This window comes from Phallusia mammillata, chromosome 1, assembly GCF_965637545.1.
Source record: "Phallusia mammillata chromosome 1, kaPhaMamm4.hap1.1, whole genome shotgun sequence".
In the NCBI taxonomy this organism is placed as follows: domain Eukaryota; kingdom Metazoa; phylum Chordata; class Ascidiacea; order Phlebobranchia; family Ascidiidae; genus Phallusia; species Phallusia mammillata.
Window position 1 is genome coordinate 29,663,395 of NC_137252.1, and position 12,751 is coordinate 29,676,145.

General features: G+C 38.9%; 2 protein-coding genes across 3 annotated transcripts; one reads left to right on the forward strand and one right to left on the reverse strand.

Annotated features, from left to right (window-relative positions):
* The first annotated feature begins 478 nt into the window (after window positions 1–478).
* LOC145239555 (monocarboxylate transporter 4-like) lies at window positions 479–3,799 on the forward strand. The gene is made up of 4 exons (XM_080102907.1): window positions 479–601; window positions 766–949; window positions 1,608–1,751; window positions 2,005–3,799. Exons 2-4 carry the CDS (start codon window positions 772–774, stop codon window positions 2,928–2,930), a joined length of 1,248 nt encoding a protein of 415 aa, XP_079959033.1. The 5' UTR covers window positions 479–601; window positions 766–771; the 3' UTR covers window positions 2,931–3,799.
* Window positions 3,800–4,316: 517 nt separating this feature from the next.
* On the reverse strand, window positions 4,317–6,698 carry LOC145239540 (monocarboxylate transporter 4-like). 2 transcript variants are annotated; one of them, XM_080102889.1, is made up of 3 exons: window positions 5,753–6,698; window positions 5,495–5,638; window positions 4,317–5,432 (listed from the first exon to the last, which is right to left on the reverse strand). In XM_080102889.1, the coding sequence occupies exons 1-3, from the start codon at window positions 5,928–5,930 to the stop codon at window positions 4,492–4,494; spliced, it is 1,263 nt and encodes a 420-aa protein (XP_079959015.1). In that variant the 5' UTR covers window positions 5,931–6,698; the 3' UTR covers window positions 4,317–4,491. The 2 variants fall into 2 exon arrangements, with proteins under 2 accessions (XP_079959015.1, XP_079959022.1); XM_080102896.1 differs by lacking the exon at window positions 5,495–5,638.
* Window positions 6,699–12,751: the final 6,053 nt, after the last annotated feature.

The following is a 12,751-nucleotide window of genomic DNA, read 5'->3' on the forward strand; positions in this document are numbered from 1 at the left end:
TGACAAGAAATGACAACAAAAAAACTAAAAATTTAATTAGTCATAAAGACATTAATTTACAACTGAAAGTGTAAAAAGTCGTGTAAACGTAGTCGTGTCCCAACATTTGGTAATAAGCGGACATTTTTTGGAGAATCATCTGCATAACTCCGATAAAACTTGATGGAACTGGCTAATTACTAAAGCGCCGTGAAGTGATTGCAACTGGGGTTGCCTAAAGCGTAAGCGCAAATGCAGTTGTTTTAAACTGCAGGCGTTTTCAAAAAGTTAGTTGAAACCTGCCAATTGAAACCTTTATGAAACATTAGGTCGTATTGCTTACATCTTACAGCTCGAGTAGCAGGTTGTCATTGGTAGATGTTTTTTGTAAGCTGTTTTTTTCTACGTGTCGTGAAGTTCTTTAGGGTAAAGTAAATCTTTACAACTTATTTCGTTTTTAAACAATGTTAAATGTGTAATCAAAATGTTTCTAGGCTTCTCGTAATAAGGCAAGTTGGGTGCTAATGATAAATCTTGTATTGTTATCAGCAAAACAAATGATGGCCACAGCTACTTTTTGCGGTTGTGCTCTGTCGTCAGCTTTGTTCAGCCACGCAACAAGGTAAATATAAGCAAGCAGAGCCAGATAAGCGTACATCACAGCCGCAGACAAACAAGAACAATTTAAACAAGGCTTAAGACTCTTCTAGCCACCACATGTGACTTTGTTCAGTGCTGTTAACCTTGTACTAGTATGTGGATTGTACTGTTGCGTTTGTTTTGAAGGAAGCAATGGCAAATTGGAACAAAGTGGGGGTCGTTTGCGGTGTCTTTCTTACTAATTTTCTGGTCATTGGCCCTTTTAAGTCTATGGGAGTATACTTTTTGGTATTTCAATTGGATTTGGGTGCTAGTGCTCAGGAAGCTTCCATGGCATTGTCCATAATGTTTGGAACCTACTTTGCTGTGGGTGAGTGTCTGGATATAATTAGAAACTTGCATAACATATCTGCCTTAATATATAAGCTATTGCTGCCAAGCATAATATCAAGTTTATGGAGCTCTTCCGGCAATTGTATGTATATATTCCGACGTTTCGACGCCCTATACAGGTGGCCTTCATCAGGGTAAATAACACTAAATGCGCGTATTACAGTGCACGATATTCATTCGTTATCGCGCAGTGTTTTCGTTGCGTTGTGACGTTATTGCGTTTATTTCTGTTTCCTTTGTTTATCGTGCACTGTGCTACGCACATTCAGTGTTATTTACCCTGTATAGGACTTCGAAACGTCGGAATAAAAACATACAATTGCCAGAAGAGCTCTATAAACTTGATATTTGCCTCAAGTAACAATACTAGTCGTGCATGCAGCTGCAGATACAGATTTATGTGGCCACGCACTTGTGTATTAAAATGTTACATTGGCGGCTTTTTTGCAAGACATTTGTCTTGGTATGGGAAGGTTTTTATACGTATTGAGCGTTACGCTACGTCCGGTGTGAACGGGCCTTAAAGGTAGGCTATTACAAGCCAAGTGCACACGCCAGACTTTTTACGCCAGACTTTTTGCGGTCCGATTGTGTGCGTAAAGTGCCAAAATTGTTACTTACAACATACTTTACAGGTCCATTGGTAACAGTCATGTGTTCATTCTTTGGTTACAAATCGACATGCTTGATCGGCATGACCTTAGCTGCACTTGGAGTATGCTTATCAAGCGCTGCACCGAGTATTGGATTCATATATGTGACAGTTGGGTTATGTCTTGGTAAGAAAATAAATAGTGGTTTAAAACCTGGCAAATCTGCAACTTTTTGTGTGCTGCTCTTTTACAGACACTGACAATGTTTTTATGGCTAAATTTGTCTCAAATAAAAGGCGCACAGATTGTAACCTGGAAAAAAATGTTTTCAAACTCGTGGTAAACTGCAATTGTTAAAATAACCCTTTCGCCTACATTGTGTATAGTCGCATTCTTTCCAAGCGTCATACTAATATTGACTTTTACATCTTTTGTGCAGGTTCTGGCGCATGTATGGCAGTTACACCAATGTATGCACTTGTGGGCCAACTGTTCACCGACAAACGACCTTTTGTGAACAACATTGTAACCCTAGGTAGTGCCGTTAGCAGCGTTCCTCTTAACTTACTGGCTCAAATATGGATTGATTCATACGGCTGGAGAGGATCACTGCTTCTAATGGGCGGCGTTGTGCTCAATGCACTTCCAGCTATTCTGTTTACTATGAACGCTGCAAGTCGTTGTAATGCAAAACAAAAGGCTGGTCGGCGTAAAGTGTTCGACACGTCTTTGTTAAAGTCCTGTCCGTTTTTGTTGTATTGTGTAGCCAATGGGTTTTACATAGCAAATATGGTGCTAGTAGCGACTTATTTAATAAGATACGCACAATCACTGGGTATCGACAACCTCGCAGCTGCTGGCCTGTCTTCTATAATGGCGGCTGTTGAAATTGTCCTTAGGCCGGTAAGTGGATATATGTCGAGCCTAAAAACTATTTGTTCATTTCGTGTCAATAGATCTTACATTTTAGGTGGCGCAGCACTGTTACAGTCTATGTTTCTTTTCACTCTTCCGTTCGTCACTGATTATCTTGGTGTAGCGATAGTTGTCGTGGCCTGCTCAGCATGCGTTGGTGCTGCTGGAGCGCTGCCTATTACTGTTCTTTCAGATCTTTTCGGTCCAGAAAAGTTGCCAACATCTTTGGGCATACGTACTTTTTCAATGGCGGCTCCTCCCTTAGTTGGAATAGCAGTGGACGCAACTGAAATGTTTAGTTTGCCCTTTTTCTTTAGTGCAGGATTTTCGCTTATAGCAGGCGTGTGTTTTGTCATAGTTGACCTTTGCGTCAAACCTCCAGAAGATAAAGAACAGGTTGTTGTTGAGGCTGAGACTAAACCACAAGACTCGCACGAAACCAAAACTTAACTTGAATTTCAACTTTGACAGCATGCAATACAAATAGGCTTTCGTGCAGTTATGTATGGTTAAGCATGTTAAATGCCAAGTTTACTTGTAAAAGTAGTCCATAATATAGCATGGTTTATGTCATTGTTGCGTATTCCAATCATCACTTCGGTAATTCCATTAGACATTAAACTATAATGTTGTAAGACATACGATTTTTTTACCATGAGTTTCTATGTACCTACGAAGTCACCAATCTTTTCTGTAAACCTGAAGCGACGTTTCGGCTGCAAAGTAAGTCGGTTCGGGCTTTTCGGATCAAGTTCGCGCTTAATGCGGGCCCGACTCACACTTATCATTCTTTGTGCTGAAATTGTGTTGACTTCTGGGCCTAATTCGGGATTGGTCTTTACGACAAATCGTATCCAGGCCAGCAGGTTTCAAACTTGCATAATTGACCCATTGATTGTGCTTTTGTCACGTGTCTGTTCGTAAAAGGTTCTCAACAGAAAACACTTGCATCCAAAACACAAACTTTTTTTTATTTTTTAAAGCATAAAACTTGTCCGGATTTTTTAACACAGCTGAATTATAAAAAACACCAATTCAGGCAGCTATTGGGTCATTGACTGTAAAAAAAGCGTTTGTAGTGTTTCAACGAACACAAGCAGTCTGTAATGTAATGTCATTTTGAAGTCACAAACTCACAACACAGTCTAATGTAGCTCCACCACAGAAACGGTAGAACTACTAACACTAAGCTTGCCTGGGAGTAGGTGGCGCAACAGAGCATAGGCGTTTATGGTGCTGACTCAGCAATTTGGGTTTATGGTAAGAATGATTGCTGAGTGAGCACCATAAACGCCTATGCTCCGTTGCGCCACCTACCAAACCGGGCGCAAGCCCAAGCTCAGTGTTAGTAGCTCTACCCACAGAAACAGTACACCACATAGGAGCCATAGGAAAAAGTCTGGGATGTTTACCTGCAAACTAAAGTAAAAGGACAGAGCATAATCTTGCAGTGACAATTAGGAGTGACTCGTTCACGGCACAATTGATACTAAAATCTCATTTGGCCTTTTTGATGAAAGGTCAGATCTGTAGATTTTGATTTGATTTTCAGAGGCCATTTATAGCGTATTTCTTTTCAAAATGGCAAGTCACTCGAGATGGTGAAACAAAAAATGTACTACACACATCTTCATTAAAATATAAGGTCTTGAAATTAATTTGAAGCAAAACTAAAACATATAAAAATAATAACATGACAATATTCTATTTCAATTGAGACTGTAATAATGTGTTGAAGTCTATAGGCCAAGCTGCCAAGTTTGCAAAATCTACGAAATTTCCCTTTTGTATGCACTCCTGCCGCTGTCTTTGTATGATTTAAAATGAAAACTGAGGTTTGTACGATTGTTAGCATACTGCAATTTATTATTGTAGACCCTATGAGGAAAAGAATTAAAGTAAAAAAATAAACAACAAAAAATAAACTTGGAAAGTGATTTGGAGCTAAACATCCACTGAAACTAAAACAAAAAATATATTGCGCAACAGTTTACAATAAACATTTACATTTTTAAGTTTTTGCTTCGTTTGACTCAATTACTTTTGTGTCAGAGTCGATCACGTCAGGTTTTCTGTCTTCTCGACTGCCCACACACAAATAAACCACGACAAAAAACACTGCAGCCATGCACGATAAACTTGCAGCTAAGAAGAACGGTAAACTAAACGACCCAGTTGCATCCACTGCTATTCCAATTAGCGGTGGAGACGCCATTGAAAACGCTCCTATTACAAACGATCGTACACCCAAAGATGTTAGCAAATTTTCAGTGCCAAAAAGATCCGACAAAACGGTAATGGGCATTGCTCCTGAAATACCTAAACTTGCGGCGTAGACCACAACAACAACCACTACGCCAAGATAGTCGGTGGCAAAAGGAAGAGTAAAAACAGCAGTAGCCTGAATGACAAGAGTGACACTTAAAATGTAAGATCTGTTGACAGGAAAAGGCCCAATAGTTTTGAGACTAACCATATAACCGCCCAAGGGCGAAAGAGCCATTGCAACTGCACCGATGATAGAAATCAGTCCAGCTGCTGCGATGCTTTCGATTCCTTGCGATTGTGCATATCGTGTTAGGTAGGTGTTCACCAATACGATACTTGCGATGTACATACTACTGGCCAAACAATACAACAAGAATGAAAATGACCTCAATAAAGACGTGTCAAAAACTTTACGTTGAGACGTTGTTTCTTTCACGTTGCAGTGTTTTGCACCATTCATCGTAAACAGAATAACTGGAAGTGTGTTAAGCACTGCGCCACCCATCAAAAGTAGCGAACCACGCCAGCCGTATGAATCAATCCATATTTGTGCAAGCAAGTTTAGAGGTATGCTGCTAACTGCGCTACCCAATGCTATGATGTTGTTTGCCAAAGGTCGTTTGTCGGAGAAAATCTGCCCGACAAGAGCAAACATTGTCGTGACCGCCATGCAGGAACCTGCACCTAAAACAAACAAAATTACTTAGTCAGTTGCTTAGCAGTAGTTTCATGAACAGTTTACTTACCCAGACATACCCCTAATGTCACGTACGTAAACTCAATGCTAGAAGAAATACTTGACAAACATACTCCAAGCGTTGCAATAACAGTGCCAATCAAACATGTCCATTTGTAGCCAAATACACAACACATTACAGATACCAAAGGACCTGAAACACGCGTACATAGTTGAACAATGTGATCCTCTGACATAACAAACGAATCTACAACGTTATATGCTAAAAGAATAAGATCGTTTTTGTTAGTCTGCATATATCACTTACCAGTAAAAAAGTAAGTTCCGTACATTATCGAAATCACCATTGAAGCTTGTTTGGCGCTGGCGGCCAAATCCAGTTGAAACACCAAAAAGTAAACACCAAAAGCTTTCATTGGGCCTCCAATAAAGAAGTTGGTCAGAAAAGCCCCACAAGCAACTTGTACCTTACACCATTTGGTCATTGTTATTTCCACTGTAAACTTTGTCGTGCAGACAAAATATTCCAGTCAATTGAAGCTATGAAAAATCACAGCAATTACACAATACAGAAATCTCGTGGAAGGCCAGAATAATGTTTATTGACGTTGATCCCAGCAAAAAGCCTTTTTCGCGTGTTGCTGCTGTGTCGTTTGCTTGCCTACTTCAAGACAGCAGTCAGCTGTGACAATCGCTGTGTTGCAAAACAACGGCAAGAACACAAACAGAATCGCAAGACTGTCTTGTAGTGCTCCCATGCATTGTTATGAAACATTTAGGCAATTTAATAATAATTTTACCATTTACCGGGACTTCTCGGTGAGTAAATACGCGCCTCTATCATAAAGTATTCATAAAAAACGTTGATAAAGTTTGTAAACCTGTAGAAGTGTCTAAAATGTCTCTGCCAGACCACTCTTGGGCAATATCCTGCCCTGCGGCCCAATCGTTGTGTGTGGTGCACTTTTTCTGTACAGTTTAATTTTCCTTAGCCTAATTAAATACCTCTTTCCAATGCTTGTCGTGTTTTTGTCCTAATACGCGAAATACAGTATTCGCCCTTCGCAAGCTGCATTAACGCTTTAGGCTCAAATACGGGTTTCCAACCAACATATAATTATTATAGTTAATATACGTCCTAGCGTCAAAGGATTGTATGTGGTTGCATTAAGAAATGTAATTGGATTATACGAAGTGTAAATGCAAAAGCTACAGTCGTTTTTACGCCTTTTTCATTGCGTTTGAACATGATTACAAAAATGTAAGTTCAAAGTATAAGCTTTTAACAGTAGGGGAGATGCAGGACCATTGGGTCAAAATTCAGTTTTTCATGACTATTTCTTTGAGTTCGAAAGAAAAATTGCCATTGAACACCTGTACTAATACTACATGTTTTAACACACTTACACAAGGGCATAACTTTCTTATTTGGAAATGCGTTGGCAAGATATTCCGTTTTAAAAATTGCAAAAAATATGGCTCAAAGGTCCTTACCCTTGGGGACCATTGAGCCTCGCATAAAGGACCTTTGGGCCAGTATTTTCATGTGATATTCTGGACCATTAAACCACGCATGAGGGATCTTATTAAGTGTTGTGTTTGAAAGTAGAACAATTTTATTGAAAAAGAAATCTAATATTAATCCAAAAAAAATACAACCAGCATCAATAGCTTTATAGGCCAAGGACCTTTGGGCCATGCCCAATGGTGTAAAGTCAAAGGGCCATGCCCAATGGTCCTGTGAACAACTGGCTCAATGGTCCTGTATTGCCGCCATTACGAACTTATCTTACTGAACTACGTTACACAAATTAACTTAAGAAATACTAATGCTCATCTAACGCTACAATCAACTAACTAATATCCTGCAAACTTCGTGTTTTAACTAGCTTTCTCTCATAAAGAAATTACAAAAATGTAAAGGAGCAAAATATTTACTTTCAAGCTGCGAAAACTTAGTTATGCTCACAGTTTCTTCTGTAAGTGACTGACCTTCTTGTTGTTACAGCTTTAAAACTATTGCAACACAAGTACTTTAACACATGACTGAGAACTCGCTACAGCAACCAGTTTGAGAGAAACGCATGATGGCCCAAAGGTCCTTCATGCCCAATGGTCCCGCATCTCCCCTATTATACCGGCTTTTAAATCGTGGTTCTAAAAGCAAATTAATGCGAAAAGAAAAAGAAAATGTCCAGTTTGCAATCACTAATGGGTTTATGTGTCGTCACTTCATCTTTCTATGCTTAACTGTAAGGGGGATTTAGATTTATTATGACAGATGTTGTTTATTAGCCAATTAACTGACGAAGACATATTACAGATGTCACATCATGAATTCAATACTTGACAGACATAATCATAGCGTTGCAATAGTTGTACTCATAGGCGCCGAGTTTTACAAAAATGCAAGGTGGCGGACCTAAATTATGACGTCACTTTTTGTGAAGCACTAATGCGTGCAACCACACGAGCTTCAACTCAAAGCGCAATAAACTTTCAAAAGAATGCAACGTTCGTCAAATTCTTTAAAAAAAATATTTTTTAAACTAATGTTCATTTGAAACACTTTGCTTTAACGTTATTATTGGTTTGGCAACGTTCAGAGAATGTTCCGACAAGTTGTTGCTCTTGTATCACCTAAAATAACCATTTATTACAGTAAAATCGCATTTTACACAATAATAGCCATACATTCACTGACAACAATTGTGTGTTTGACGTCATTAACAAAGCACTGACCAAAACAGGTTGCAGTTTCGACACGTTTTGTTGCTGTCATGCCAGCATGCTTGTTTAAAAGCAAAATTGTTCCCAAATTTCTTTAGATTTTACGATGTTTCGTACGATACCGCTACAAATAAACCAAAATATTCACTTGCTTACAAACCCAAGGTGGCGGCTCCACCCCGCCACCGCCCACTCGAGGCGGACATGCGAGCGTTTTTTGCACATTGTGTTCGAAAATGTGCAGGTCAAAATGTGCGCACATTTTTTGAAAATGTGCAGATGGCAAAATGTGCAGGTGCCAAATTGTGCAGGTCAAAATGTGCGCACATTTTTTGAAAATGTGCAGGTGCCAAAATGTGCAGGTCAAAATGTGCGCACATTTTTTGAAAATGTGCAGGTGCCAAAATGTGCAGGTCAAAATGTGCAGGTGCCAAAATGTGCAGGTCAAAATGTGCGCACATTTTTTTGAAAATGTGCAGATCAAAATGTGCAGATGCTAAAATGTGCAGATGCCAAAATGTGCAGGTCAAAATGTGCAGTCGCTCAAATGAAGTATTGATATTTAACGTCAAACTATGTACAGTGTTAAGGCACTTACATAAATGTTTTATTAGTGTTGTGGTTATGAATTGTGCCAAAAATATTAGTTATAACCTATAAATTAAAATCGGATTTATAAGAAACTTGTAAAAATGCATATTGTTTTTGTTAAATATGGCAAAGCATGAAATAATCCAACATTCAGGATATAAGAAACACTGTTTTTCAGACTAGATATGTACATGATCGTCACCTCAAATGGTTTGACTTTATTGTTTTCAATTTAACGCCTGTTAGCCTGTAGCCTGCTTTATCAGAGTTACTGCAACTGCAAAAAGTTGATAACAAAAGAAACGAGAGGAGAAGAGGAGCTGGACTACCATATGAGTATACTGTGATTAAACTCAAAACCAAGTCAAAGACCCAGCTATCCAGTGATTTTTATTCAATGAAATCAAATGAATTATTAGAAAGTTTTCCATCCTTGGGGTTCTACTGCACAATTGACAAAAGGACTTTGTGTCTTTGGAAGAAACTCAAATGACAACCTTCAAAAAGAAAAGGACAACCACACAGTTGCACAGCAATCTTCCTAATGTTTGACATTTTTTATTTGTTTGAGGCTCATTTACGTGACATAACTTGGTATATAGGTATTTAATTAGGTTAGTTTTGAAACCCACACAAATACTTGATGTGATGCCCTAATTTGAAGTTTGCTAAAACATTCATGTTATTGCTTCTGACTTGCTATAGTGTGCACCAGATAGGCTAGAAAGACCTACGACCTGCACATTTTGGCGCACATTGTGCAAATTTTTGCCGTAAGCCCTGTTGGGCCACTCGGCGCCTATGGTTGTACTGATCTAGGGATGTGCCAAAACTGCAAATGTTCTTGGTCGAGCACCGAGCATTAAAGTGAAATGCCGAGCACGCTCGGTGCATTATGACGTCACAAAAAATCCCCTTTCTACGTTTTAGCTCTACAAGGTCTCTTACGTCACCGGCGGTGTTTTATTTAGCTGTCATGCCCTTTAAGTACGCGTTTTTCCACTATCTAATACATTTGAAAAATCATTCGTTTTTGTTCAAAGACACCCTTTAGAACACTAGTTTCGTATGTTAGCAGGGCATGAATATGCAAATTTAACGCTCGGGTCAGTTTGTGCAACTGAAAAACAAAGTAGGCAACACACTCGAAGGACTCAGTGGGGCCTAAAAGAAATGTTATACAAAAGTCGCCGATAAATGACTTACTCCATTTTATCATAGTTTTTCACAAATTAAATATTTTACGTTATGTATACAATACAACGATAAAAACTACAGAAAAAATACAAGCCGAAATAATGTGAGATATGTTAAGCTTAACGACCTTTTTAACGTAATTTGCGATTTGATTACCTTTAAAGGCAGCAACTATTGTGTTGCCCGGCAAAGCTGTTTAAAACACGTTGAAATGAAGTAGGTGCGTTGAAAAGGTTAGCCTATCAGAGTTGTAAGTTAAGCGGGCATTTCGGGTCGGGTAGGGGTTCGGACCTGACTTTACACTTGATGTCATCTTTGCCGCATCCTTACCATCTTTGGGGCTAAAGGAGGGCTTTGTTTAGACCGGGATTGTGGCTTGTACTTTCGGATTTGTGCCGGGTAAAGGCTGTGGCATACATTTAGAAATATTGAACTAAACTAAATTGTACCACTGTTTAAAAACAAACGAAAAAAGGAATACGAAAGGGAAATTTATGCAAAAAGTACCAAAGCAAATAAGTACATGTTAGAAATAAGACAAACTTAGTTTCCCATGCACGTGCGGCTCCATTTCTTTTCATTCAACTTCTACCACAGCAGGCAGTAAGTCTTGTAAAGGGCTCACACACAAATAAACAACAACAAAACACACACCGGACATGAATGATAAAATGGCAGAAAAGAAAAATGGATAACTAAACGAATCACTTGCGTCCACTGCTATTCCAATTAACGGGGGTGATGCCAATGAAACAGCACCTATCAAAAAAGAACGCATACCCAAAGATGTTAGCAAATTTTCTGTGCCAAAAAGATCTGAGAGAACGGTAATGGGCATTGCTCCTGCAATTCCTGAGCTTGCTGCGTAAATAACTACAACAATTACTACACCAAGATAGTCGGTGGCGAACGGAAGAATAAAAGCAGTAGCAGATTGTATAAAAAGTGTGGCACTTAAAATATAGGATCTGTTTACGTGGAAGGACCCAATAGTTTTAAGACTAACCACATAACCGCCTAAGGGCGTCAGAGCAATTGAAACAGCACCGATGATTGAAACCAATCCAGCTGCTGCGATGCTGTCGATACCTTGCGATTGTGCGTACCGTGTTAGGTAAGTATACACTACTACTGAACTAGCAACGTACATACTACAGGCTAAACAATATAACATAAAAGGAAAAGATTTCAGCAGAGAAGTGTCAAACATTTTTTGTCGAGTGGATTTTTGTTCCGCATTGCAACGACTTGCTCCATTGAAAGTAAACAGAATAGCTGGAAGTGTATTAAGTGCAAAACCACCCATAAGAAGTAGTGATCCACGCCAACCGTATAAATCAATCCATATTTGTGCAAGCAAGTTGAGAGGGATACTGCTAACTGCGCTACCTAAAGTTAGGATGTTATTCACCAATGGTCGCTCGTCAGAGAACAATTGTCCCACAAGAGCAAACATTGTTGTTACCACCATGCAGCAACCTGCACCTAAAACAAAACCAACCATGTTAGAGCAGCGGTTCCCAACCTATGGGTCGCCTGAAAATTCTGTTGGGTGGCATGTTTTGTGACAATAAGACCATCTACTTGTTAACTTCGTTTCGTAGCGTCATCTTTTATTTCCTCAGACTTTAAATTGTTACCGGATAATGGTTTCATGACAACTTGGCGTAATAATGGTTAATTGTATTTGTGCCGTTATAAGATATGTTTTAGCTCGCTGTTGAGGACTATCTGGCTGATAATGCTTTAAATCAGGTTTGAAGTTTGGGCTAAATGGAAATGTTTGGTGAAAAAAAAACGTGTAATATTGGTTAGATTTTTCAAACTGGTGTAGTATTTTTTTTAAAAAACTTTCCTCACAGAAATACAACCAAAAAAGTAAGAATGCATGTCCATGGGTCACGAGAGACCACAAAACAAAATTTTGGACAGTATTTGGGTCGCGTCAAAAAAGGTTGGGGACCATTGCGTTAGAGTCTATTCTTCTATCAGTAAGTTTTGTATTTATTAAGTTGTGATATTATGTTTAACAACTTGTACACGAGCAATAACGACAGCTTGTTATTTTTCTGTCATTGTTATTTTAACTCCTACTTAAGGGAAATGCGTTTTACAACCATATTCGGATAATGTATACTTTATAAAGACACTTTCTAAACACAACTAGATCAGTGTATCAAAGACATGGTTGTTTTACTTACCAAGACATACCCCTAATGTCAAGTATGTAAACCCAATGCTTGTAGAAATACTTGACAAACATACTCCAAGCGTTGCAATAACAGTGCCGATCAAACATGTCCATTTGTAACCAAATATTGAACACATCACAGTTACCAACGGACCTGCAACACGCGTACATGGTTGAACAATGTGATCCTCTGACATAACACCAGTGGTGAGATTCAGTCGGTTCGCGCCGGTTCTAAAGAACGGTCTCACGAAATTTAATGAGATCAACAAACCGGTTAGCATTACTGGTTATACTGTCAATGGTCTTTTTAACAGAACCGCATGACTTTTGTGATAAAACCGGCTGAGAAAAAAATTGAATCCCACCACTGCATAACACTCAAAGTTGCAATGCTATGATACTTTGTGAACAATGTTATTTTCGTTATTTCGTACACTAAACAGACCACTTACCAGTAAAGAAATAAGTTCCGTACAGTATCGAAATCACCATTGAAGCTTCCTGAGCGCTGGCATTCAAATCTAATTGAAACACTAAAAAGTAAACACCTAAAGACTGCATAGGGCCACCAATAAAGAAATTTGTCAGAAAAGC